We start from the raw sequence: 27,968 nt of genomic DNA on the forward strand, positions 1-27,968 counted from the left end.
AATTATAACTTTAATCTCAGCCAAACAGGAACAAATAAAATACTGAAAAAAGCCAAACAATAACATTTTTAAGTTATCTAAGTGACTTATATATCATGTTTAACCTGAGTAGCGAAAGACTGCGGTGGGTTTGAAAACGATTTGCTGGGAGTCCGGTGTTCTCACGGCTCTAGTTAGCCTAGCCCCCGGCTAGCTATCGAGCTAGTGGGTAACAGACGTCTCCGAAAACGTCGGAGCGCTTTTGAAAATATGTGGTGTCTTGATAAACTGAGCAGATATTTGAGGTTTGCACAGCTACATTCTCGCCTGAAAATATGTTAAACGTTTATTTTGTGACCCAGAAAGAATAATAAGAGTAATATTAAAACTAACTAGCTGCCGCCATTGTTGGAAACTAAGCTGGGCTGCGCTATGAATTCTGGGACACAGCTGCTGCTTCTTCTTCGGGGTTTAACGGCAGCTGGCATCCTTGTACATGCAGTGCTGCCATCTTCTGTTTCAGTCCGTTATTACACTCTTAAATCCTGCTATTATTCCTGCGTCTTTTGGGATCTTACAAAGCTTCAAACGACGCGTCGACTATTAAATCAGTCGTCGACGATTTTGATAGTCGACGTAATCGTGACTAGTCGACTAATCGTGGCAGCCCTAAACTCATCCCCGACCCGGAGTGGGCACTCCACCCTTTTCCGGCTGAGAACCATGGCCTCAGATTTGGAGGTGCTGATCCTCATTCCCGCTGCTTCACACTCGGCTGCGAACCGTTCCAGTGCGAGCTGGAGGCCCTCACCCGATGAAGCCAACAGAACCACATCATCTGCAAAAATCAGAGATGAGATTCTGAGGCCACCAAAGCGAAAGCCCTCCGCCACTTGGCTGCGCCTAGAAATCCTGTCCATAAAAATTATGAACAGAACCGGAGACAAAGGGCAGCCCTGGCGGAGCCCATCACCCACCGGGAACGAGTCCGACTTATTGCCGGCAATGCGAACCAAGCTCTTGCAACGGTTGTATAGGGATCGAATGGCCCGTAGCAATGGGCCAGACACCCCATATTCCCGCAACACCTCCCACAGGACACCCCGAGGGACACGGTCGAATGCCTTCTCCAAGTCCACAAAACACATGTAGACTGGTTGGGCAAACTCCCATGCACCCTCAAGTATCCTGGAGAGGATAAAGAGCTGGTCCAGTGTTCCGCGACCAGGACAAAAACCACATTGTTCCCCCTGTATCCGAGGTTTGACTAGCGGACGAACTCTCCTTTCCAGCACCCTGGCATAGACTTTCCCAGGGAGGCTGAGGAGTGTGATCCCCCTGTAGTTGGAACACACCCTCCGGTCCCCTTTCTTAAAGATGGGGACCACCACCCCGGTCTGCCAGTCCACAGGTACTGCCCCTGATCTCCACGCAACATTGCAGAGGCGTGTCAACCAGGACAGCCCTACACCGTCCAGAGCCTTCAGGAACTCGGGGCGGACCTCATCAACACCAGGGGCTCTGCCACCAAGGAGTTGTTTAACTGCCTCAGTGACCTCGCCCCCGGAAATTGGCGGGTCATTCCCCTCATCCCCAGACTCTGCTTCCTCCTCGGAAGACGTGTCAGTGGGATTAAGGAGGTCCTCGAAGTATTCCTTCCACCGCCTGACAATTTTCTCAGTCGACGTCAGCAGCGCTCCGCCAGCACTATACACAGTGCAGGTAGAGCACCGCTTTCCCCTCCTGAGACGTCTGACGGTTTGCCAGAATCTCTTCTTATTTTAAATTAAATTAAATCAACACTACAACTCGGAGCAGCTATAAGAAGAGACTTCACTGAAGAAGAGGAGCTGCATTAGTTTTGCTGGTTGTAAATAGATAACCACACTTTGGAGGAAAAGAGTAAAATGTTGAGATGGTCTTTTTATTTAAACTGTGTTCAAACAGCCTCCCTGGTGCCTCCTCAGACCGAGGAGTCATTAGTTCATTTACACTAAATTAACCCTGACACTCATCCTCACACACATACACACTCATACTCTGACACACCCATCAAAAACAACAAAAATGCATTTACAGGTACACTGTGTAGTTTCTAGAGGATAAGACTTTCCAGGTTTCTACAGTTGCTTAACATCTGGTGTCCAATATCCTATCAGAACTTCTCTGATTATTCTGCATTTGATCTAAAAACCACACAGTTGCAGGAAGTGGGTGGAGTTTTCGGTGACGTGTCTCCTGAAAGACAAGGGAGGACTCGCTTGCGCTCTCTCTCTCATGCAGGAATTAATCAGCGATGGAAAACAGAACTTCTTTCGAGTCCTCCGAGTTATTATGATCCAGATCAGAAAGAAAAACAGGTCAGACAGTGCGTGCTCCTCCTCCTCCATAAACCCGTCCCACCTGAAATAAATAAGGAAACAAAAATATAAACCCTGCCAAAAGGAGAATCAAAAAAGTCACAGCTCCACATTACAGCATGAAATTATGAACATCTTCATGTCTTGAAGAACACATTTTTTGTACTTGAGTGTAAAAGTCTTACACGATCAATATGGTCACGCTGTATTTTCAATTATTAGTTTTTCTGTATCTATGAGGACTCACCTAAACACAGGCTATCGGGGCAGAGATGTATATTTTAACTGAATGTTTTTACAGCTGAAGGTGAAAAATATGTAGAATCCCTTTTATCTCATAGATCAGTGTGCTATAGTGCATATGACTTTTTAAATTCCAGCTTTCAGTGTCCTCCTCCTCCTCAGTATGTTTGCTGTTACAGGCAGATATTCAAAACTTCGCTCTGAGTTCGAGGTGAAGGCACTGCTAGATTTGCCTAAACATTGTGACCAACGCTGAGGCCTCACAGGAGGCCGTCAGCTCTCCAGCAAATTTGCTCTGTATTGTGATCAGTGATCACTGACATGATAAAAAACCATTTACAGGAAATAATGACAATGATTATGGTTCAGTTTCATGTGTACAGACACAAGCTAAGTTTAAGCTACTGCTCTAAGTTTGTGCTAAGAACAAACTTTAAGATTGTAAATATGCGCAGGAGTTCAGCGAATAGCAGTTATTACCAGGAACAATAGTGGATACATTAACATTACATTAAACTTTGATGTCTTTGTTGCTGTGGTTCCATTTTTATGATAGTTGCCAAAAACGCAAAGAAAGGAAAATAAATCTTACATCACACAGACTGTAATTAAATAACTTCACTGTCTGAGCTTTTCTACGTTGCATGAACTATGCAATCATGCATGACTGGTTGTGACACCATCCGGATGAAGCTCATCTCATACACTGTGGATGAAGAACAGCAGTAAGACCTGTGGTGTGTTAAACTGAATTAGTGTGTATTTACTCTATGCGAGGGTCACGGCTGCTCCTCATTCCCAGAGCTGGGTGTCTGATTGCGCATTTGACTCCTCAGCTGTTCGATGAGTTCAGGGTTCTGCTGCTGCATCTGCTGAGCGAATTGCTGCCCTCTGCAGAAGCAAACAGAAAGGCAAAATCACCTGTTATTCATTGACACCACCAGCTTTAAAATACAGTCCCTGTGCTCTGGTACGTACGCCTGGATCAGTCTTGATAAATCTCCAGGTGCTGCAGCACTAGGAGCTGCTGGTGCAGCCCCAGGAGGCGGGGCTGCACCTCCTCCCCCTCCAGCGCCCCCACCTCCCAGTCCACCATACGCTCCAGACATCATCCCGGACATCCTGGAAGATAGGACAGGAAGTTAACTCTGAAAAGCCACAGAGGAAGAATGGATTTCAGATGAAGTGAGACAGACTTACAGCTGCTGAACCTGAGGGTTGTTCATCAGAGACGAGGCCTGCAAAGAGACAAGAGTAGGATGGAAAAATTTACCGAGTAGAAACAGAAACTGTAAATACCTAAATTAAAAATAATGAGCAATGCTGATAAATTCTCAGAGTTCTCACTGTCTATGTAAGCTGCAATTTAATCACTGTTCAAATGTGTCTGTGGTTTTTTCTGGTCATTTCTGAAATTCTACACTTCTTTAAAGGAGTGTCTTGTAATTAAGAGAAAATAAAAAACATTACTATACCAATGCTATGCGTGGCTGTTGAGTCAACAGAACTCATTATGTTGCTGTGTGCATGTATCTTTTAGAAATTAGTATCCAAGTGAGTTTTACCTACCAAAACTGACAAGACACACACCAGCATTATATGTGCTGTATGGACTAATAGGCATGTTACAGTTTCTGCATCTGAAAGGTCGTTAGGTTCTGACGAGGATGCAAATTTGGCCATCATACAGATTTGTGATTTACTATTGAAAATAACCAAATAGCAATAGCATGTGAATGCTATCAAAACCAGATTTTTTCTAGCATTTACAGGAGCAAGCAAGATAAGGTTAGCCACCTACACCGCACCGACATGTTTACTGTCAATTAGGAAAGTTAGCCGATAACGTATTTTGCCAAAATCAGGAGACCTCATTGACTCAAAGAACTATATTGCATGAAACGGGATTCGATTTTGTGTCAGCAGAAAGACAAACAAAGAGCTCAGGTTGGAGTTTGTGTGGCTTCCATGAACTGAGCTTGGCTTCACTGCCCAAAACTGGCTTTCTTTCTGCTAAAGTAAGCCACACTGATAATGTGGTACCCAATGCAGCATGTTGCTGGCTAACCTTCACTTGCTTGTTTATTATCAAAATAATTTCTGAAGTCACATGACTTTGTGCTTTTGTATATTAGAGGCAAACTCTTAGAATGTGGTCTCATCATTTGTACGATGGTTCGATGCAACAGAAAAGGTGATTTAAAGGAAACCGAAACAAGAAAATTAGCTGTGAGCTCTGACGAGTGCAACTGGTTCTGATGGCTGCCAAAACTCCGTGACCGCTTAGAAATGTTACAGGCCAAACACTCAGATCTCACCATGTTCATGAAGCCGGGGTTACTCAGCAAACCAGCTAGATCGACTCCGCCCAGCCCTGCAGTCTGAGAGAACAGAGACAGGTTCACGTAAACACAGTGCTGTCGGGAAGTCGGAAATTTGATCCCTCATCCTGCCTCTTCTCACCGGACTGGACGTGTCCATCTTCTCCTCTGCGATCTTCAGATTGGTTTTGTAGGTGTCGTTATCTGGGTCGAGCTCCAAAGCCTTCTTATAGTAACTGACTGCTTCTGTGTGTTTGTTGAGGCTGGCCAGAGCCAAACTGAAACACAAGACGACAAGTCAGGGCCAGAGACAGCTGAAAACAGAACGCAAGGAGCTTCCAGCTTTTCATTCTTCATGCTCTAATGCTGCATGTTTGTCTACTTAAACAACTGCAAACTCCTGTATAACTGGTTAAAAATAAATAAATAAATAAATAAATAAATAATGTAAAAACTTTGTGGAAATAACTTTGTGCTGGCTGACTTTGGTTTTACGGCTGCAGTCAGCACTGACCTTCATTTTCAGTAAATCTGCCACTTGTGTTTAATAACTGACAGTTTTCTTCCAAAGGCAGTGAAAACACTTCATAAATATCGTAAAACAAGATTTGTTTATTTGACCAGCTTCACAAAATCCAAAGATATTCAGCTTCAGCACAGAGCTTCATTTATGAAAACTGCAAACTTTACTTGTTCCTAAAATACTTTTACAAAGGCAGAGTATAAATACTCATCATCTTAAGAAAACACAATTTTTATATTTTATTTTACTATTCAACAGATAAATCCTGAGATCTGAAGGAGCCAAACACTGTGAAAGCTTTCTTTTCTGATGCTCCAAAGTCACTTATTAAGAAAATAAAAGTTATAGGAAAATTTTTAAGTTGGATCTCTTTGTGGAATCCATTTGTTCGAAGAACCTGGTTTCATTTACGTTCTTTTATCCCCAGTCTGTCTGATTTTAAAGGACATAGAGACAACAATCCTCTGATGAGCCTTTGTTGCTAATTCGTCTGTTAAAAATAAACGTGTATATGTAATGGAGAAAACTACAGCCGTGATGCAACAGTGTCCAGGGTGCAGATCAGAATCAGAAATAGTTTATTAATCCCGAAGGAAATTATAGGTTACAGCAGGCAGCAGGCTAATGGCACATGCGCACTTACAAAGGAACCCTCTGACCAAACTTTACACAAACATGTCAAAGAGTAGGCTGATAGGAAAAAAAAACACCAAGATTTGCTATTAGCTCGGGTCCACACCAGCAGGTGGCGCTGTGAGACGCATCCTTGGTGTAAAAGGAAAGCTCCTCTCTGCTGCCTAAGAATAAAGAAATGCCTTCCTGCAGTTTCCTCTCTGATAAACACAGGACATTTTTTCTACATGTGAGATGTTTTTGATGTCAATGTGAAATCGCTTCACGGCAACAATGAAAGACAAAGAGAAGATGCTGTCATACCCCATCCGCCCATAAGCTTTGCTATAGTTGGGGTCGATGCTGATGGCTCGTTCACAGTCCTGCACGGCTCCTGCGTAGTTCCCCAGCTTACTGTAAGCTGCAGCTCTGCACAAAAAACACACAAAAACTAACTGCTTCACGTGAACGTCAACAATCTGAACACAGCAAAACAACTGCAACAGAGAATTTGCATAAAACAAACATAAACAGCACAGAAAAAATCGTTTCTAACAATATTGTCATGTGACAAGATGTGAAGAATTTGTTTTCTTAAAGGACCAAACTTAAAGGTTTTATGTAACAAGGTATGTAAAAATATCTAAAGTGACAAAACAAGTGAAAACACATGAAAAGTGTTTGTTCTTTTGTTTCTGGTTCATCATCAAATACAATTTTACTGTTTTTAAAATAAAATGAACAACAAATATTTAGTGATGCTGAGGAAATGCTGACCGACCTGTTGCAGTAGTAGACAGCGTTCTGAGGGTTGATGGCGATTGCCTTCGAGTAAAACTCAACAGCAGCTGCAAAGTTGTCCACCTTCATCTGGTCGTTGCCTCCAGTCGAGAAAACAGAAAAGAACAAAAACACCTCACTCACCTGAGCACTGTGCAATAAACTTTATACAGCAAAGTCACTCTAATGTCATCTCTCACTTGCTGTCCTTGCTATCATTAGCATTAATTATTATTACACAATATTTATTCCATTCATTTGGCATCACTGATTTTTCATAGTATTTTGCTGTGTAGAGATACTAATGCTATAGTATCATGTGAAACATAGACTTTTATATTTACTTTTAAATGTTATCTTTAACTTTCTCTATTTCACTTTTTTTAAGCTATTTATTTGACTTTATTTTTTACAGACACTTTTTATGATTTTTTTTTTTACCTTATTAAGTAAAGTTTTTGTCACATTACCCTTTATTTTACTGAGCTACTCTACTATAAGCTTAATTTTTTTATTTTAACTGCATTTATTGTTTTGGCTGCTGGAATCTCCCAACTTCATTTTAATCCTCTAAGTGATGACGTGATGAATCCTGCTTCCAGGTCCAAACTGCTCTGTGTTTATTAAGGCTGTTGTGTTTTTAACATGTTTTAATACTTTGTACCTTGTTCTAATCTCAACAAGCCCATAAAAACAGTCAGTGATCACTGTCGGCCTCTCTCGGTTTTAATCATCACTGTTCATTTTACAGCTCAGTGTTTAAACCCTTACGATGTAACTGCAGCCCAGCAGCAGTATATGAATGACTAACCTCGTATTGTGGATGGATTATCTCAGTTGTTCTCCTGCTGAAGTTTGGTCCGTTTACAGCATCCTGCCATGCGACTGCATTTGTCCCTAACTATCAGGAACCCTCAGGTTAACTTTTATCGAGTGGAAAAAAGTTAGCGTTCATCCTCCAGCTTCACTGTGTTTATGCTAACATAGTTGTGTGGCTAGTGATCACGTAGCACATCATTATATAGCAGCTAACCCAACTTCAGTAACCCTACAAACGTCACTGCTGTTTAGTTTTCTGTCTTCATTTATGTTGGAAGTGATAGCAGAGCTGTACGTTTGAATTTATTCATAAATCTCTCAGTCAGAACATGCTATATCATGCTTAGGTGGAAGCTAGCGAGCTAACTTCCTGCTAACTTCTAACTCTGTTAAATCCTGTTTTCATGGATGCCTGGATGTTAAACTTCATTGTTACACCTGGTAAAGCAGCAACGCTGATCATTATATTAAAGATGAAAGAATTTAGACAGTTTTTAACTCTCAGTGATGCTGCAGTGTTCGTTTGACTTTATAACCTGCAGCAGAGTTTGGGCCTGACACGGCTGATGTCTGACGTAAAGACCAGATAACAATAAATACATGTCCTCTTATTTCTATACTGAGGATAGATGATTAGACAGAAGTCAGCACTTTAGCTTTCATCATTAACCTGCCTTGAGGCCACTGTTGTTGCCTGCTTACATCAACAGTACTGCATTTGTGCTTGAGTAAATTATCACGTAACTTTACTTCTGACTGCTGTATTTCCAGTTAATGTATCTGCTCTGCCTCTGTGAGTCTCTGTTATAGAGTGTCAGGAAAACCAAGGGTTACTTCCTACAGCTTTCCAAAAACCTGATTCAAGGAGCTGCAGGTTCATTTGCATCATCTCTTCCTTGTACCAGCTTAACCCTACAAATGAACACAAAGACAAACTAGCTGCTCTAGATAACGTGTTCACACCAGCCTGGACTCACCGTCACTTTTGAGTCTTTCAGCCTCTGCTTTCTGTTCCTCTGTTGGGGAGTTTGGGGTGGAGTTGTTGTTGACCTGCGACTGAGCTGAATACTGTCAAACAAACAAACACTGGGTTAAATGAGACTTCCTGTAAAACAACTATTAAAAACAGACAGACGGACTCTTCAGGTGTGCAAGATCACAGAGAAACACTTAAAAAAAAATGCTCATGTAAAATTAACATCTGGTGCAACCTGCACTAAGGCCAGTGCTCCATTTAAACGTTTAAAGAATGGCATTTGGATCTTCACCAGTATGTAATAGCTTACTTTGCCTTTTGTAAGCCACAGCAAATAATACTGATATTTATTATGCATTTCGTTTCAGCTCTGGCTTTGGAAGAACAGTGAAATTAACTCAGACTTGCTGCAGGACATTGATGCAAAGGCCAAAATGTTCAGACTTGTCATCTCTGCAATACAAAACAAACCGTTTGGAAAGTTGCAAGGGTCTTCTGCGTTTACCTTTGCTGTAGCGGAGGTAAAGATCTCCGGTAACGTCATGGGGACCGCGAGACTCTGGTCATCGGTGGAAACCTCAAACGCCGTCTCCAAACACTGAACAGCAACTGAAAAACAATAAGATCATGTCAACAACAAGCTGGTTCTAAAAGATAAAATAAAAGAGCCACACAAAAGGAAGAACGATTCAATCTGTCGTGATCTTTCAACTACTCCAAGATGTGGAATCAGAAACATCCCTGTGTGTCCTGAGGTCTTCTCACCTGTTGGGGAGTTGGATCAGGTGTTGGGGGAGGATAACAAACAGTCTGGGAGCACGTATGGCCAGGTTTACTACTGCAAACTTGGTTCTGGTGTAAAAGTATTGTTGATATTTACTGCGAGAGCACAATGGGACAATGGGAATGGGAACTGAGGTTTGTTGTGACTGACCCTGTTGCACATCTATTTCTGGAAGTTCAGAGAGGAGAGTATTTAAGTCAAGCACACAAACTGATTTACTAAAAATTGCATGTCTTATTTTTTGCAATTGATAATGAACTGACTGACAGTGTTTAAAAAGAAAGCACAACTTTTGTAAATCACCTGTAAAAATAAAACACACCTATGAGTGCTATTTGGAAATTGTGCTCACATGGCATCTTGCCCAATTTAGTACATCTGGCCCACAGTGAGGTATTCTCTTAGAGCATCTGGCAGAGCCTGAGGTCCTTTTCCATCCTCTGAGGGGAAACGTGGATTAACTGAGGTCACAGAGTTAGTTAAAAAACTATTTTGTGACTGGACTTTATGCAGATGTTGTTTGTCTTGAGCTCTTCGGGTGTTGTGAGGGTTTCCTGGTTGACACGTCGATAAAATGATCCAACTGTTTCAGAGGCACACTTGAGGACAGCGACTCTGGAATAGCCAGATATGGTGGTAAAACATTCCGTGGCATAAATGCCTTTCCCTCTCTGAAGCCTTTATTATACTTTGTGTCTAGAAGTCCACTATGGTTTGCTTAGGTCAGAGTGATATAAATTTTGTCAACAGATATTTGCAGCTGTCTTGTGTCCACAACAGAGCATCATAAGAGAATGTCTATGCCAGAGTAACGGAGGAGCCATTAGGTGAACCTCAAATTCAGGAGAAACAATCAGGTTTTCATACTGATTGAGGCGTATTGGACCAACTCTTTATCCTCTCAAGGACACTTTGAAGTGATGGTTTACTCATCTAGACACCATTTGTTTTGTTTTTCTCGAGAAAGTATTCAACGGCATCCATGTAGTGTTACAGCACGTGTTACATGTGCTATGTAGAGCTGAGCAATATAAGATTTTTTCATATCACGATATGTTTTTTTCATTTCAGGCGATAACGATATCTATCACGATATAAGCCAAATAACTATATTTGTAAGATTTAAATGTGCCGTTGCTCACAAGTAAAATGTGAAATAATCAGCAGCTTGTTTTTATTTAAATATTTATTTCCCATAATAAGTTCAACAGGGTAGATGTACTTAAGGAACATGAGACTTTTTCAGATAAATAAAGGCAAATATTGCAAACTACACAAAAGGCAGCCGCTAAAGCGTTTAAGTTTCAAAATAGAACAAACGAAACAGACTAAATTGTCAATTCCACTTAGAAACAAAATATTAATTCTAAAAATAAATCTTAGTTTGTTTTACAGAAGAACAGACAAAACTGACTAACTTTTGTCAATATCAAATAAACTGAGAACTAAAAGGAAATTCTCAATCTCTCCTTGTTGTATAGCTTAGCTTTTCAAACAGTTGTAACAGTTACTTTAGTCTGACAAAAGCCGAATGATGAATTAGCGCTTCCAGTCAGAGACTGAGGCTACGTCCACACGTACACGGGTATTTTTGAAAACGGAGATTTTCCGTTTTCGTTTTAAAAAATAATCCCGTCCACACATAAAGGCAGAAATGAAGGAAAACGCTGCTATGAACATGCCAAAGCAGCAGGTGGCGCTAGATTCCTAACCGTACAGAAATGTTGGCCAATCAGAAGTCTAGAAGCCTCGGTGGGAAAAAGTAAACAAAGCTGCGGCATAGAAGCAGAACCGAGTCGTATGTGTGGAGGGACAGTAACTGTGTGTATATGTAAGCATTTAAACACTGCAGAGAGTAGAATTAACAGTATTGTAGAAATTCATTTCACCGAAACAATAACGTGGCGCACAGTGTGACGCATGCACCAGTTTATTGTATTTCCAGACTTGCTTTCGGCACAATTTACAGTGCACGCTACTCTGTTTTTTGTCAGACTTGAAATAGCCGAAATACCTTCACACTACGGAACTTCTATGGCTCTTCCGTTCGACAATCTCTCCGGCGTTGGAACCATCATCTGTTTTCTCTTCGGTCATGCTCGGTTGATTTCTCTAGTCGGCACACTCATTTCCTCCATTACCCGGGCGGTACGGTGGCTGGCTGCTTCCCAAACAAATACACATATGCGGCTTGGCACTTGTGCTGTACCTAAGAAGTCACGCGACGTGACGCTGCGGCTGTGATTGGTTCGGCTCTGCGCTACTGAATTTGGATTGGCTGACCTTTTTTTTTTTTTTTTTTTTTTTTTTTTTTAAAAGAGGACAAGAGCGGCGAGGTCTAAAGCGATAGTTTAATTTCTCTATCGAGTAAAAGTTATATCGCGATACATATCGTTATCGTTCTATCGCCCAGCTCTAGTGCTATGTGAGCTATTTGGTCTCTATCAGGCTACCAGGCACAAGTTTTGAATTAGTGATGGCAATGCAAACTGCCAACCTGCCCTATGTCACAGATTCTATTAATAATCTTTGTGGACAACACAGAGCAACAGCATTCAGCAGGTGAAGGGTGTCAGGTTCAGTGGTCTCTTTGCTCCTTGTTGATTTATTACAATTCAGTTTTATTTCTACAGCACACACAACAGATGTCTTAAGACACCGTATAGTGTGAAATAAAAACAGAACACAAAGAACAAAAAAATTAGAGAGTTTACAAAAGTTAGTGACATGCAATATAAGGACGCTGGGAGTGAAAAGAGGGGGGGAAGAGGATGATGAAGAAGCGCCAGTATCTAAAGGCTCTGGCTGCTATAGTAATGAATAGTTTTTAGGTCAAGATTTCTATTCAAAGACTGATCTAATGTGCACTCTTTGCTGGGCAGAAGTACAGAGACTTGTGTTAAAAAAGTGAAACAAAAGTGAAGTACTGATTAAATTTCACTCAAGTAAAAGTGAAAAAGTACAGGCTCTGAAATGTACTTCAGAGTAAACAGTAGCTCTTTTCTACTTGCTGTTTTTGCCCAAAGCTAAGTAAACCTGTGCTGATCCTTGTAATGACACAATAACAGTATAGTCAGGAGATAAAGTGAAATTTGGCAGATGGGTAAACCTGTAAGCCATCCTTTCTGTGACTTAATACTGATCATAAACAAAATAACTGTTGTGCACTAGCCCAACACAGTGCTTTACAGCACAGCAAGCTAACTTGTTTATCCTGCATTAAACGGCAGGATTTTATGCAACATGCATTCATAGACACGATGCATTCGTGCATCACGTGCATCAAGTGCTTTGAGGGTCTCGTAAAGCACTATATAAATGCAATGCATCATTATTATGTCTATTTTGCAGGAATGTTACACATAAGCTTCACATAAATATATAGTATTTGATTAAAAAATCAAGACATTACATGTACAGTGGGGCAAAAAAGTATTTAGTCAGCCACCGATTGTGCAAGTTCCCCCCCCTAAAATGATGACAGAGGTCAGTAATTTGCACCAGAGGTACACTTCAACTGTGAGAGACAGAATGTGAAAAAAAAATCCATGAATCCACATGGTAGGATTTGTAAAGAATTTATTGGTAAATCAGGGTGGAAAATAAGTATTTGGTCAATAACAAAAATACAACTCAATACTTTGTAACATAACCTTTGTTGGCAATAACAGAGGTCAAACGTTTACTATAGGTCTTTACCAGGTTTGCACACACAGTAGCTGGTATTTTGGCCCATTCCTCCATGCAGATCTTCTCGAGAGCAGTGATGTTTTGGGGCTGTCGCCGAGCAACGCGGACTTTCAACTCCCGCCACAGATTTTCTATGGGGTTGAGGTCTGGAGACTGGCTAGGCCACTCCAGGACTTTCAAATGCTTCTTACGGAGCCACTCCTTTGTTGCCCGGGCGGTGTGTTTTGGATCATTTTCATGTTGGAAGACCCAGCCTCGTTTCATCTTCAAAGTTCTCACTGATGGAAGGAGGTTTTGGCTCAAAATCTCACGATACATGGCCCCATTCATTCTGTCCTTAACACGGATCAGTCGTCCTGTCCCCTTGGCAGAAAAACAGCCCCATAGCATGATGTTTCCACCCCCATGCTTCACAGTAGGTATGGTGTTCTTGGGATGCAACTCAGTATTCTTCTTCCTCCAAACACGACGAGTTGAGTTTATACCAAAAAGTTCTACTTTGGTTTCATCTGACCACATGACATTCTCCCAATCCTCTGCTGTATCATCCATGTGCTCTCTGGCAAACTTCAGACGGGCCTGGACATGCACTGGCTTCAGCAGCGGAACACGTCTGGCACTGCGGGATTTGATTCCCTGCCGTTGTAGTGTGTTACTGATGGTGACCTTTGTTACTTTGGTCCCAGCTCTCTGCAGGTCATTCACCAGGTCCCCCCGTGTGGTTCTGGGATCTTTGCTCACCGTTCTCATGATCATTTTGACCCCACGGGATGAGATCTTGCGTGGAGCCCCAGATCGAGGGAGATTATCAGTGGTCTTGTATGTCTTCCATTTTCTGATGATTGCTCCCACAGTTGATTTTTTCACACCAAGCTGCTTGCCTATTGTAGATTCACTCTTCCCAGTCTGGTGCAGGTCTACAATACTTTTCCTGGTGTCCTTCGAAAGCTCTTTGGTCTTGGCCATGGCGGAGTTTGGAGTCTGACTGTTTGAGGCTGTGGACAGGTGTCTTTTATACAGATGATGAGTTCAAACAGGTGCCATTCATACAGGTAACGAGTGGGGGACAGAAAAGCTTCTTACAGAAGACGTTACAGGTCTGTGAGAGCCAGAGATTTTCCTTGTTTGAGGTGACCAAATACTTATTTTCCACCCTGATTTACGAATAAATTCTTTACAAATCCTACCATGTGAATTCATGGATTTTTTTTTTCACATTCTGTCTCTCACAGTTGAAGTGTACCTCTGGTGCAAATTACTGACCTCTGTCATCATTTTAGGTGGGGGAACTTGCACAATCGGTGGCTGACTAAATACTTTTTTGCCCCACTGTAGCTTTTATATCCAGCTTGTCAATTAGTATCAGTTTGTCAGCGGGCAGTCCTTACCTTCAAAGATAACCCCTCTTCCTCCTCTACTGTCCTGTTTCTCCTACATCTTTCTCTATCTCTGACTCAAGTTATCTCTCATTCTTTTCTCTCCCTGAGAAATACAGCAGCTGGACCTTTAGCTAGCAAACACACTCCATGACAAACTGCACAAGAACAGTTTGTGTGTTTACTGATGATTGTTGAGCAATTACAGAAACGCTGCATTTGAAAATAGCTGCTACTTAACACGTTATTCCCTGTATGCTCGCTCCTCTTAGGGATATCTGCACCAAGAACACCACTGGATTGTTCTGCTCCACTTAGCTCTATAAACAAAGCCTCTTTCATTTCTTTGTACATGATACAACCTGGTGATGGATACACCAATAGGACTGTCTTTTATGTGCTACTGGTCCCAACTGGGCTACTTGGCTCAAATCCGTCTGATGTTTGAAGGCACAGACTAACGTCTTAAACCCAAAGTAACAAACCCATTTGGTAAATTTAAGCGGTAAAAAATATAAGATTATGTGTAAAAATGTAGACAGTCAAAGTAAAAAGTTGTCATAAAAAACAATACTCAAGTAAAGTACAGATACCTAAAAATGAGTTACTCTGCTTAATTTTGAAGTATTTGTACTTCTGTTTCCTCTGCTGCTCCTCCAACCCAGACTCAGACATATGAAGCCAGGCTATGTGTGCTGCTGTATATATGTTGTGGAAAGAAATATTGAAGTGAACTTTTTTTTAGTGCTGTAGCTGACTCAGTCAGAAGATCTGCTGGCATAACAGTCAGTGAGGATTTTGACCAAGATCACAGTCAAATGGAGTCACAGGAAGTTTGAGCTTTTGTAATAAAAACAAATATAATAATAATAATAATAATTCCATTCATTATGATATCCCTGGTCCGTGGTTATAAGACACTACGACACACGGCAGCAAACCACACAAACTCTGAACATCATACTTATTCCCCATGAGAAAGTTTAAGTGTGCATTCTGAGTCAGGAGAGAAATGAACTGAGCAGCTTCATGTTCTTCTTCTTCATGTCTGAGGACTCACCTTCGAGACTCTCCTGAGCATCTGAAGACAGAGTCCCTGACTGGAGCTGGTCATGGAGGAACTGGATGATGGAGAAAGCGAGGCGTTTGTTGTCTGTCATGGCGGCAGAGGTGCTGCGTCTCTGTGCTCACTGAGGGAGAGACACCCTGCAACTAAAACCTTGTTTCCAATAAGAACCGGAACCCTGTAAATGTACATAATGCATGCAATGAAATCCAAATCATTTAAATACCGCTTAAGCATTATATGAAAATAGTGCAGTGCATTTGTTCATTAAAAAGAATATGTGCTAACTTTGAATTTGATGTGAGCAACATATTTCAGCAAAGTTTCAATATGTACTACATAACCTCTTCTTTTAACAACACTAAGAGGAGATCAGAGGGTAAGCACATAGCATATCAGTAATGTGTTCTGAGCCTAAAGCCAGAGTTTTCAAGCTTACGAGTGTGGCTAACTTTAGTTGACTATAGGAATTTATGTTAAACACCTTACACGGTACGGACCAAACCAGAAATGTTGCCGTGCCGGCGTATTTACACTATAAAAACCAGTCTGTTTTCAAAACTGTGCTGCCTGCAGGCCTAAGGGTCACAGGAAAAGGTTTCCAGCCTTTTGCCCTCATGACATTTCTGCTAGCTCTCTAACTCTTTCTATCTCACAAACTGCAGACCCCATCTTTAATTCTGAAATACTCAGCATCAGTAATGCCCTTTTTTACACCTCATTAGGTCAGTAATTAACCTCATTAGCTGTCAGATATTGCAGACGTGTTTGATTTTTTTTAAATCACATCACTCTCTATATGTAGACATGCAGCATGTATTTATATGCATGCATACATTTTGTTATATTTATTACTTTCTTTGGTATCAACCAGGATTGAGTACTAACTTTGATGTACTTTGATCACACCTGCTTATTTTGAATTTGATCTCTGCAGCATGAAGGAATGCCTTTATTGTCATTGCACAAACTTCTTTGTTTCAGCCTCTGCTATATTGCTGTTTTGAGGGGGGCGTAGAGTTTAGTTGTCTGGGTATTCTGCCAGATAATGCTATTAATGATACATTAACACCTTGTATCAACAGTGATTAATGCTCGTCAGGGACATGGAAGTACCTTCTTTCCACCACACCATATGTTTAGCCACCCCCTTTGGTATTAGCATGGAGAATGTTCTAGCAACTCCAGCACTGTGTGAGCAGAGCTAACGTTAAACACCTCTGAACATAAAACCATTACACAAACACAACAGCTGATGCGGGCTGATAAAGGAGATCTGTCTGTCGTGTTTTAAACTGCTCAAATCAGTGAAGTTTATGAGGAGTCACCGCAGACACAGTGACTCAAGATCTCTGGCTAATTTCTAGCTTGGCGTGCTAGCATACCAGTTAGGACAACTACAAATCAGCACACATCTACGGTTTATTTGGCTCTTGAGGGTATACGTTACGTTTTAAAATGGGTTTCCTGGAACTGCTATGACAAAGCTCGCAGTCTAACGCTATTACTATAATCGGTACTGAATTAGGTGGTTATGCTGTATTGGTGAAACCCTGAAAACTTAAGACTACAACTGACTCGTCGGACACGAATTTATCTCCTTTGAAGTTAACAAGCAGCTGGTTTATCTTCAGACTGAGCATGACTCGAAATGGAAAGAATGTGTCAACAAAAAGACGAAGCTGATGCTAAAATGCTTGTATTTAGTCAACCCGTGTTACTTTCTGTATGCAACACAGGCCGGATTTGACAGATGATTTCGAGAGTTAAAGATATGTCTTTAAGTTTTCCTCTATTACACCTGAGGGTCGCTCTAGATTCTAGAAGAAAGACCACGATGTACTGCAAGAGATTTGAAAGGAGCGTGACGTGTTCGTCAAACCATAGCGGCACGATGCTAACGGGTGGCTAGCTGATCATTTTCCTTTGAGTACATAGGCGCTGCTTTATAAATAAACCTTCCACGCTGCCAAAGCGAGGCTGACAATACAGCTAAGCGTTTCTCCTACCTGTCGTCTCCGAGTTTCAGATGCGAATCAGTCCTAAAAAAGAGAATTTACGTTGCTTAGCTTCTTTGAGGAACACTCACTCAGTTCGTTCATAAGCTTGTCGCAGAATGATGTCATCATGCGAGGATGCAGTTGAGGGGTCGTAATATTTTTAGCGACCTTACTCACTGCCACTGCATTATTATTATTTTTTTAATTAATTATTTATATTAAATTGAACAAGTCTGGCAGAACACACAACTGTGAAATAATAGAAAAATAATAATAAAAAAAAAACAATACACTGAGGGTTTTAACACAAAACACAACTTGTATGTACTCTTTGTCCTGGGCCATTCTGAAGGAAGCTTAAATTTCCGTCGTTCTTACGCATCTTTACGGACACTAAAATTTGTACCTGACAGGGGCGCCTCCAGAATTCTTTCATAGGGGTGGCCATATGGGGACCACTAAAAATATCAGGGTGGCACGCAAAAAATAGAATTTCTCCTTTTATTATGCTGTTATCAAATATAGGTCACTTGACAGAAAAAAAAAAATCCCCCCAAAAGAGAGAAAGTAAAGAATTTTATCCAGTAGACTCGCTCATTTTTCAGGAAGTGATGCCTCCAACTGGTGAGGCATCCTTTTTCTTTGTTTCATTCTTCTTTATTATTATTATTGATATAAAGCTGGCCATTTTCACATGACAGTCACTTTCAAACTTTTTTAGAACTGCATTTTTTTTTAAAGGAATAGAAATGGAGGTGCTCCAAATATGCAAGAACAAAATGTCCCTCAAAGTGAGAAGAGTCAATTTTAAATCAGGTAACTATTTCATTTGTTTTTATTTTTGATATATGGAAAACTGACATGCATAAAGGAATAATGCCACATTTTTACCAGGAAAGGTTAGTTAGTTTTCTTGAAAAACATCAGGTAAGAGTATTAAATTCCCTTCAAACCTTTGTCATGGATCATATATACAGAAACCCATGTTTATTATTATGTTATCATGTTTATTATGTTTCTTATTACACTTAAATAGTTGTTATGTGTGCTTTGGGCTTTATTCTTTTTACAATAGACTTTTGTCACTCCTCTCTGAAGTATTTTGAATTGTTCTAAACTGCACTAAAGTGTTGTGTAGCTGTGTAAAGCCTAGCTGATAATCCTGTATATAGCTTCTTCACTTTTTACTCTGTCTTTAATAAATGAAAAATATTTATAAAAAGAACTTCTCAACACCTCCTTGCGTGCTCCTCCTCCTCATTATAGCAGATTGTGGTTGTCAGAGGATTAAACTTGGCCCCGGACTCACCGCAGGCTGTTGTCCTCCGACTTCTCTGCTGTCTGAGGACCAGATTGAGGACAATGGGCCTGCTGAATATTATCAGCTCTATCAAAGACCGAGCTGAAAAGTTTCTAAATGAGAAAAATGTGGTGACGGATATTCTGGGGAAAATGGAGGAGAAAACTGGGATCAAGAAGAAGGTCATTGCTCTTGGTACGTGTGATTTAATCTTCTAGAATTATTTTTTCCCAACTTGCTGCTTTGTGTAGTAGCACATGGCTAATTCTGGATCATTCTGCTCTCGTTCTAGATGTAGTTGGTTTGTATAAAGCTTGTTGCAGGCCAGTGGAAACCTGAAGAGGATTCAGTTAATCCTCCTGTGATCAGCTACCGTCCACAACAGGAAGCTGGGAATGTTCAGGAGGTTTTCTGCTTCGTTTATTCTGCAGTTAATCCTCTGCACTGATAAATATTTTGTCATACTGAACCCAGATAAACTGGCTCTGCGGCCCTCGGGGTTTTAGCATCGTTAAGCTCCTGGTTTTGTGGCAGTGCCTGCTTCATTGTGTCCAGTTCCTTGATAGGACATGTATCACCCTGAGCTGAAAGCTGAAAGTCTTCTGTTTAGTACTTTCTCTGACTAAGCAGTGATGGGCAGAAGTCTCCTTATCTTCTTATGTTTTAGTTCCTGGATCAACTATGTTAGCAGCTTTAAAGGACTGGTTTTACCCCAGTTTGATGCTGGTCCTACGCAGAGCTTACGTGTAACTTTTTGCCTGCTGCACAGAAGACCAGTCATAAAATATCTGTGTAGGCTTCATACCAGGAGTCCTTCACTCTGAATGGGTAAATATCTACAAACACTAATGTGGTTCAGTGAAACCTGCGGGAGTCTCAAAGCTTTCTGCAGCTGTAACCTTGAATAACTCTCTCTCTTGGGGAAGACAAGATAACTCTTTATTGTTATTGCACAGTCATACGTGGCTCAATAGTACAATGAAATTGGAAAAACTGAAACTGGGACTAGTATCTTGTGTGGAACTAAAGCTGTATTTTAACACCTTTAATTAAATTCTCTGTCACAGTTTGGTTTAGACAAAAAACCCCAAACAAATTCTGATAGGACACCAGATGTTTGAGGTACCACGATAACTGGCTAATGATCAAAGCCAGTCATTGTTTACAATGATACATTATTTCATAAGCATAAAGGGCACTTTAAACAATGACAGGTGATATAAGAGAATTATAACTGCTTAGAAACAATCAAAAGAATAATCGTACCCACACTGGCAGCTCATCCAGTTTCACACGTTTGCAGCAACAAATGGAGAATCTTTTAAAAGAAACTTTGTTACAGCAAAATACACAAGACTTCACTTGTGACGTCAGATTTTATAGATTTTAAAATGTTTTCACAAATTTAGCAAAACAAAGCTAAACAACAAAAACAACAACAACAAAAAACTCCAAAAAACCCCCCAAATAATCCCCCAAAAACAAATCCTAACCTTCTCCCCATCGACAGATTTTTGGTAATCTTTTGGGTATCAAGAGGGTAACAGAAGCTGAGGTTGTTAACAGGATTCTTTCTTTTGACTTTATTATACATCTTTACTGTCAGTTGTTTCCTAGACCATGTGGTCCCTAACATGGTCACAACATGTTAGCCATTTAGATGGAGGCCTGTTAATTATTTTTAGTCCTGTGTGGACATCACAAACTAATACAGATCCAAATATCCTTCTTGATCCTGGGACCCAATTCCTTTGGTGGAAGGTTGAAACTTCCGGCCTTGGAAGAGTTACACAGACTCTCAGACTGTTCTTCATATTTAATTATTTTGGGATTTATTGTCTTGTTGGGTTTCTGGTTTCAGGAATTTTAATTAGTTTGCACCATGTTACTTCATCTTCATTTCTAAAGGGCAAATCATCCAAATTAGCAAACTAAAAATGGGGTGACTGGAGCTCAGGTGGTAGAGCAGGTCACCTACTAACTGGAAGGTGTTTCAATCCCAGTCTGCTCCAGTCTGCATGCCAAATATCCTTGGGCAAGATATTAACCCCGTGTTGCTCTCCGATGCATGGATGGGAGTATGAATGTGTGTGAATGTTAGACAGTAAGCGCTTAGAAACAGCTACGAACAAAGTGCTTGTGTGAATGTATAAGTTGTGTAAAGCACTCTGAGTGCTCAAACAGAGTAGAAAAGTGCTATATAAGAACCAGTCCATTCACCATAAAAATGGCTTTTCCCTCTCAAACCGCTGCTGATTGATATATTTCCATCCAGCTTTGACAAAGAAAACCTCTGTGGCTTCAGGAGTTCATTGTTTGGCTCGAAATAAAAAACGTTTCTGCCATAAAATCTTAAAGGCAAAACCTCAGTGTGTCCATACTTGATTTGTCTACGGTCAGTTCAGTAAAGGTTATTCAAACATCACAGCAGTGTGTTCAGTGTTAACAGAAAATGGGAAGAGAACAACCACGTTGCTCTACTTCTGCCTTTCCTGCTGAATTTCTAAAGCTGTTGCACATTATATTGTTTTATAAATATGTCGACATTTTTACAAGAAAGTTTTGTTGTTTTCTAAAAATAGATACAGATCAAACAGCGTATTTTGTTGGTAGTGTTAAAAGGGCTCTCAGGTCCGTGTGAACACAGTGATCCAGTGAGCAGGGAACAGCAGTGTATTGAGAGCACGTTGATGCTGGTGCAGTGGATTTGTAGCACATTAAGCAGGACATGATGTCAGCGTGGTGCCTGGTGCTCGCTGTCTCCCGCTCTGAGCCTTGACGTTAAAGCTGATTATCCACAGAGACAGGCAGCAGAGCAGCGCCGCCTCCATGTGTGAACAGCAACATAAGCTGATCAGAGGTAGGACACTTTTTTACAGTACTTCCTGTCTGTCTGGCTGTCAGCCAATCAGTGAAATTTTGCTTGTTGTTCAGATTTGTTTTGATATTTGGCTGAATCGCCCACACTGTTGGCCTGTGAGCTCTGCACTCTGTGCAGAGAATATACCTTGTTATTCCTGTCTTACATGGATAACGAAACAGGTTTTACTTCCTGTTCATGATGGACATCACCTTTCTTCATTGTAAGTTATGGAAGGCTATGAAATATATGGAAATGTACATTTAGGTGGAACCACAGATCGCAATGCTGCCTCTTAGCAAGAAGAAGTCCTGAGTTTGAATCCAGTCTGGTGCCTTTCTGTGGGGAGCATGTTTCACCTGTGTTTACACGAGTTCTCTCTGGACACTCCAGCTTCCTCTCATAGTCCAAACACATGTTCATTGGATATGAAATCAAATTATGTAATGCTATGGCCCTGTTCTTTTGCCCACGTCTACATTGCTGGTCAGTAAGAAGTCTTTTGCAGGAAACACTTTCTTCTGCATGATTTTGGTTCCAAATTGGTCGAGTCTGTGCTAAACTGGCTGTTTTTTGCAATGCAGTCTAATGAAACAGACTATATTAATAAATAGCAGCAGTACATAGAAAACAAAACATCTGTGTCTTCATCCAGGTGCCGTCTCGCTGACCGGACTCTACCTGGTGTACGGATATGGTGCCTCCCTCCTCTGCAACCTGATTGGTTTTGTTTATCCAGCTTATTATTCGTAAGTTTTTATTTTTAATTTTTTCTTTTTTCTTTTCCTCGTTGTGGTAGGAAGTCATTGTCATACTCAGTGGATCCATGTGGCAGTCTCAGTATAACAACTGTGCCTACAATACACTGAGTTTTCTTGGTATTATTATCTTTTTGTGACATTTTTGGCATACAGCGATCTTTTCCACAGTATATATTTAATGATATTTGGACATTTTATGCATTTATATAAAGACATTTTACTACATTTGGAGACATTTCAAAAAATAATTTTATTAGAGATGTTCAGACATTAATGTCATTAAGCTTAAGGATGTTGTCTGGTGTGTATTCTGGTTTTGCCCTTGAAGAAGCACAACTGATAAAGATGACTTTGTCTGGATAATTTTGACATCATTGAAATTGTGACTGATTTCACTGTTAAAGTTTATGATATTTATATCTGTAATACGGTTCAGTGACTAAAGCAAATAGTCGTGTTACTGGTGCAGAGGCACAGAAGTCTTTATCATATTTGAAGGATCAACATGTTTCTCAGCTCTTTTACAATACTCCAACTTTGTGCAGAGTCAAAGCCATCGAAAGCCCGTGCAAAGAAGATGACACAAAATGGTTGACCTACTGGGTGGTGTACGGTGTCTTCAGTCTGGGCGAGTTCTTCTCTGATATTTTCCTCTACTGGTTCCCATTTTACTACGCTTTTAAGGTGAGATGACATGTAGCAAGCAATGATACATGCTAGACCCCTTTTTGGAGCATACCCTAAAGAACAAAATGCTTCTTTTAGGATGAAATATAGAAACAATATTGCATTTATATCCACTACTACCTTTTTTGAAGGGCTATGACCGTCATACTAGAATTGAGATCAGGTAAAAGGTTTCAGTGACTCCAGTAATCTCCTTCTTATGTGGTTCCAGTGTCTCTTCTTACTATGGTGCATGGCACCAATGTCCTGGAATGGCTCACAGATTATCTACAACAAAGTGGTTCGGCCTGTCTTCCTTCGCCATGAAGCCACAGTGGACAACATGGTCAGCGACCTCGGTGGGAAGGCCATGAGTGCTGCCGAGAACCTCACCAGAGAAGGTAAAACTGGCCCAGGACCACCGCTAGGGCCTTTTACAGAAGATTTAAATATGTACGTACTTCCTCTCTCGCTCTTCTCCCTCCTTAGTCCTGACCACTCTGGTGAAGAATAAAGCCATGATCATACCATCGCCACCTGTTGCTCAGTCTGAAGCTAAAAGTTTACCAAGTACATCAGGAGAAACATCCACAGCTAAAGTTGGTCCATCAGAGATGAACGAAGAAAGAAGAGTATGTAAAATACACGTTTTCACCCTTTACTCAGTCCGTTCACTTTGAATTATATCAGTGAAAGCAGCTCAGGAAACTTGCAGTCTGCTGGTTTATGTCCTCTCTATAAGCTGCTGAGTGATGTGTTCTCACTCAGAAAGCCTTGTAGCATCTCTCTTTACTGTCAGTAACCCAGCTGGGAAAACTGATCAGCAGTCCCTTCAATATAGAATCCCACTAACACTGTTTATGTAGCGGATCAGTACTTGGAGTTCAAGAATTGTTTAGATCAAGTGGCTCTGATGAAAGCTGATTTGTTTCTATAAAAGTTGTCCACATAACTTACAGAAATCCACGGTTATTAATGATACCTGTGGCTGTTAAGTGGACTCCAGTTATGATTTTGTTGCTTGTGTTTGGCTAAAGTGGACTCACAGTTGATGCTGGAACAGACCTGTCCTTCATTTACATCAAGTGTTTATGTGTTCATATAGGAGATGAGGAATAAACTCTGACCTGTTGCTAATACAGCTATCTTGTTACCTGTTCCAGCCTTTCCTGGGTTAACCAGTTTGGTAAGTCAGCTGGTTAAGTGTTAAAAAAGTAGCACAGTGTTGTACAGACAGTGAATGTGGTGTGAAGCATGTAGACCAGCAGTGCTTTTAATGGTCTGAAGCTAAAACAGACAGGATACTTTATCCTAGGTGTGAAGACCTGAACTGACCTTCTAATATTCCCTCCTCAACTTTACCTGCAGCTCTTAGTGGTGCAGAAGAAACAGAAGCACTAGAAAATGATCTGCTTAGTAGTTTTCAACATTGGGTCAGAGTAAAGATCAGGACCAGAGGGTGAACTAAAGGCCCAGTATGAGATAAATATGTTTAGAAAATCTAAATTATTATTAGTATTATTATTTTATCTGAAAGTGAGTAAGTCCAGAATTACAGTCTTGCTGCAGCTCTCCTTCCACACTACCTACACCAAAGCAGAACATGTGGGTTGGATGTGTATCAACATACCATGGTGGCAGAAACTTTACGCACACTCATCATTGGCATCGTCTGCATGAATCTCGTGGTATTTTGGGCTTTTCAAGATTTCTTTGAATTGTTCCTCTTCCCACGGTGGAATAACTGTACACCTTGCATGTTTAAAAAAAACAACAAGAACTGGATGCACTTTGAACTGATTTTGGATTTTCTCTAGTCCACACAGTCACATACCCCCACTAATGTTTGGTTAAATGTCCATTATCTAGTTGCACCTGGACCAGACACTTCTGGTATCCATCAGCAAGCTTTGAGCAGATATTTAACCACTCTTCTTGGCAGAATTGTTAGAGTTTATTTGTGTTTCAGTTGTGTTCATGTTTGTATTCTTCTGACCATCTGTGGATTAGTGAAAAACATTAAAATGTCCCAAACCAAGTACCCATGACATTCATGCCCATGATGAGTGTGCGTAAACTTCTGACCACAACTGTACATTCAGAGATTAATTTAAGTATTCAAATTAATCCATGAGGTTGTTTTAGGAACCCCCCAAATAATTCACTTTTCACTTCCCATTTTAATGTTTTTTGTTTCTAACCTTTGGTTGTGTCTGTTATATGTCTGCTCATCAGGATGAACTCAGTGTAGACTGATGGTAAGTTACTCACAATAACAAATCAAAGTAATACAGAGGTGATAAATAACTTTCTTTCTAAAATATTTTCTGAAAGTCAAACTTCACATCCAGATATTTGTGTTCTGTTCAAACAGTTTCTACAACTGAGCTGGAGAGTAAAAAGTTAGCTTGAGGGGAGGTGGGGGATTAAATACGTCCTGTAATTGAATTCAATCAGTTTTTTTTAACTATTAAAGGAGATGAACATGAAAAGGAAGCAAACAAACACTCAGTTACTTTAAATAACCAAGTAACAGGATTTAGTTTGTGTGTTGAAAACACGCCATAATAAATACATTCTATGTCTATGCTTCTTATTAACGTAATAATTATGGTAGGATTTTACTTTACAAATTAAAAAAAGAAGCAGGAAATCACAAACCGGTAAAATAATAAATGAGACTGTGTTTCTTTGCTGTTTATTCAGTTCTTTAGATAGCAGCAGAGGAAGAGGAGGAGCCTTGGTGAGGAAGAAAAGGAGGGAAAGAGGGTTTTTCCTCATCATCCTGACAGATTTCAACAGGATTGTTACCTCTGTCAAAGAGACTGATTTCCTTTTTTTAAAAATCATGTTGTAGTTGTGCAGCAGGACATTGTGAAAAGATCTTTTTACTTCTTTGTTTCAAGATTTCTGGGAACAATTCTTTTCTTCTTCTTTTTTTTAAGTTATTAAATCTTTTCTATGCAAACCTCCTGAATCTGGATTATAAATAACTCACAGAAGCTGTATTGTTGCCCTGGATTTTACTTGTTTCTACTGTCCTGATTCAGATAGAAGACCCAGAATCTAAATGTCTGCTAAAGTAAATCAAGCTCACATCCACACTTCATAAGAATAAGTCAAAAGTTCACCTTACATTTAAAGATTCTTTATGAAATAAAATTAAGTGTTGGTTTTGTTATAGGCTGGTCTGACCTAAGTTTGTGGGGATTCTACTTTTGCAGCATAACTATGGGACTGCTAGCTGGCTGGACTGTTTAGCTGAGTCTGTCAAAGTCTTTGCAGATGTGATCATTTATTTTCAGACCCGGGCAGCTAAAGACTTTTTCCATCATCTGCACTTAAATTTTTCCAAATACTTGAATGAACTGGCTTCAGCAGAAATGATTTCTGTTTTGTCTTATTTGCAGGATCTACTGTTTAGCACAACGCTTGCCGCACTGCTTTTTTTGGTGCCCAAGGATTCCAATTATTTCTCTTCGTGACTCGCTCTGCCCTCTGACTAGTTTGACTTTATTTTTTTTATTTTTTTTTACTAGTTTGACTTTAGATGAGTAGCTTCTTTATTCTTCTCATAGAATAAATGACAATTTTTTTGTGTTGCCAGGGAGATCTGTTATTTAGGTGTATCATGAGCATAACAAGGCAAAAATGGACAGTACTCTAGTAATCAGAAGGTCATATTCACATTCTTTGGGTGCAAAGAAATACGTCATGTGTTCCTGGATAATACTGTATAATCACAGTAAACAGGTGTACTAGAGTAGTAGACCTGTTCCTATTTGAGATGAATGAGATAAATGAATGCTTTTGTGCTATTGTGAGCTAAGCAGAGTCATGGAGCTGGAAATGAGATCCACTTTACATGAGAACTGTGCAGAATAATTCAATTTTCACTCTTCAGCTAAACGGCTTCTTTAATGTGTTCACATGTTTGCACATTGTTGTGATAGACTGTGACATGCTTACCTGATGGAGTTTGCACTTGACCTTTTTTTTTTATCATTTGTTATGTAAGTAGTTGCACACTTGACTTTGTAACAGCAGCAGTTGGCTCTGTACTTGGCTTTGCATGTTTCTCCTGTTCGTACAGTAAAATCTAACCTCACTGTGTCACACATGCTTTAGTTTATTGCACCTTCTGTTTTTATTTTTGAAATATTGCCCACATATTGTTTCTATGTGCATTACTGCCACCTTCTGGTACATTACATCCTGGAAACAAAGACAAATTACATACAGTACTTTAAGATAAAAAACAAACATTCAGGGTTTCCTATGAAAGTCTTTACAAATATCTGAAAATCTTGCCCATCCCTGCTAATGATGACAGTAAGATCATCGTTTTCTTAACACAACTCTCCTCACCAGCTCCTACCAAGCATGCAGGAAAAACTATAAAAACTCTTTGCAAACTAGCAGATTTACTGATTCGTCTTCTATCAAAAGAAAATGAATGTGCAACAGTTTAAACAGTTTCTGACATTTTTCAGCAAATGTACTGAACAACTGCTGGTTTGGTTAATATTCATATATAATTATTGCACATGTATGAAGGTGAACAACATGAGAACTCCTTCCCAGTGAAGCTAAAATATGTCCATCCCGTCATGGTTGGATTCCTCATTTAGGAGGTTGCATGTCAGGAGGTACTGTTCCAGTCATAAGAGAATACATGTTACCGGCATTTTTTTTAAAGCAAACTGTGAGCAAAGCCAAATGGGAAATGCTACACCTGAACTGAAGTGATTTTATTATTCAAGCTCTGATTCTTGATCTGATCTTCTCTTCAGTTCACTTTTTTCTCCACACAAGTCTGTTTGAATCGTGTATTGTTACGTTATTTTCAAAT

The 27,968-nt window shown here is 40.2% G+C and overlaps 2 protein-coding genes across 3 annotated transcripts; one reads left to right on the forward strand and one right to left on the reverse strand.

Moving 5' to 3' along the window:
- Positions 1 to 1,939: 1,939 nt before the first annotated feature.
- Positions 1,940 to 17,676, reverse strand: sgta (small glutamine rich tetratricopeptide repeat co-chaperone alpha). Of its 2 annotated transcripts, none has more exons than XM_080883659.1 (12): positions 17,539 to 17,676; positions 15,524 to 15,707; positions 9,119 to 9,222; positions 8,615 to 8,705; positions 6,820 to 6,919; positions 6,363 to 6,467; positions 5,046 to 5,181; positions 4,901 to 4,963; positions 3,783 to 3,820; positions 3,561 to 3,704; positions 3,350 to 3,473; positions 1,940 to 2,382 (listed from the first exon to the last, which is right to left on the reverse strand). In XM_080883659.1, the coding sequence occupies exons 2-11, from the start codon at positions 15,621 to 15,623 to the stop codon at positions 3,362 to 3,364; spliced, it is 993 nt and encodes a 330-aa protein (XP_080739785.1). In that variant the 5' UTR covers positions 15,624 to 15,707; positions 17,539 to 17,676; the 3' UTR covers positions 1,940 to 2,382; positions 3,350 to 3,361. The 2 variants fall into 2 exon arrangements, with proteins under 2 accessions (XP_080739785.1, XP_080739786.1); XM_080883660.1 differs by having other exon boundaries at positions 17,619 to 17,642.
- A 261-nt stretch (positions 17,677 to 17,937) lies between these two features.
- reep6 (receptor accessory protein 6) lies at positions 17,938 to 26,239 on the forward strand. Its single transcript, XM_080883210.1, has 8 exons — positions 17,938 to 18,153; positions 18,271 to 18,345; positions 18,796 to 19,024; positions 22,345 to 22,438; positions 22,996 to 23,134; positions 23,349 to 23,517; positions 23,606 to 23,748; positions 25,823 to 26,239. The coding sequence occupies exons 3-8, from the start codon at positions 18,892 to 18,894 to the stop codon at positions 25,832 to 25,834; spliced, it is 690 nt and encodes a 229-aa protein (XP_080739336.1). The 5' UTR covers positions 17,938 to 18,153; positions 18,271 to 18,345; positions 18,796 to 18,891; the 3' UTR covers positions 25,835 to 26,239.
- Positions 26,240 to 27,968: the final 1,729 nt, after the last annotated feature.

Source organism: Rhamphochromis sp. 'chilingali' (assembly GCF_963969265.1).
Source record: "Rhamphochromis sp. 'chilingali' genome assembly, chromosome: 5".
Taxonomy (NCBI): Eukaryota; Metazoa; Chordata; class Actinopteri; order Cichliformes; family Cichlidae; genus Rhamphochromis; species Rhamphochromis sp. 'chilingali'.

What these genes read in the sequence shown, in the direction of transcription:
- reep6 (XM_080883210.1), top strand. Translation starts at nt 18,892, where the DNA reads ATGGGCCTGCTGAATATTATCAGCTCTATCAAAGACCGAGCTGAAAAG. An exon ending in GAAGAAGGTCATTGCTCTTG is followed by an intron (nt 19,025 to 22,344) that starts GTACGTGTGATT and finishes GTCTTCATCCAG; the next exon opens with GTGCCGTCTCGCTGACCGGA. An exon ending in CATTTTACTACGCTTTTAAG is followed by an intron (nt 23,135 to 23,348) that starts GTGAGATGACAT and finishes ATGTGGTTCCAG; the next exon opens with TGTCTCTTCTTACTATGGTG.
- sgta (XM_080883659.1), bottom strand. Translation starts at nt 15,623, where the DNA reads ATGACAGACAACAAACGCCTCGCTTTCTCCATCATCCAGTTCCTCCAT. An exon ending in TTACCTCCGCTACAGCAAAG is followed by an intron (nt 8,706 to 9,118) that starts GTAAACGCAGAA and finishes TTTGTTTGACAG; the next exon opens with TATTCAGCTCAGTCGCAGGT. An exon ending in GCTGTCTACTACTGCAACAG is followed by an intron (nt 6,468 to 6,819) that starts GTCGGTCAGCAT and finishes TTTTTTGTGCAG; the next exon opens with AGCTGCAGCTTACAGTAAGC.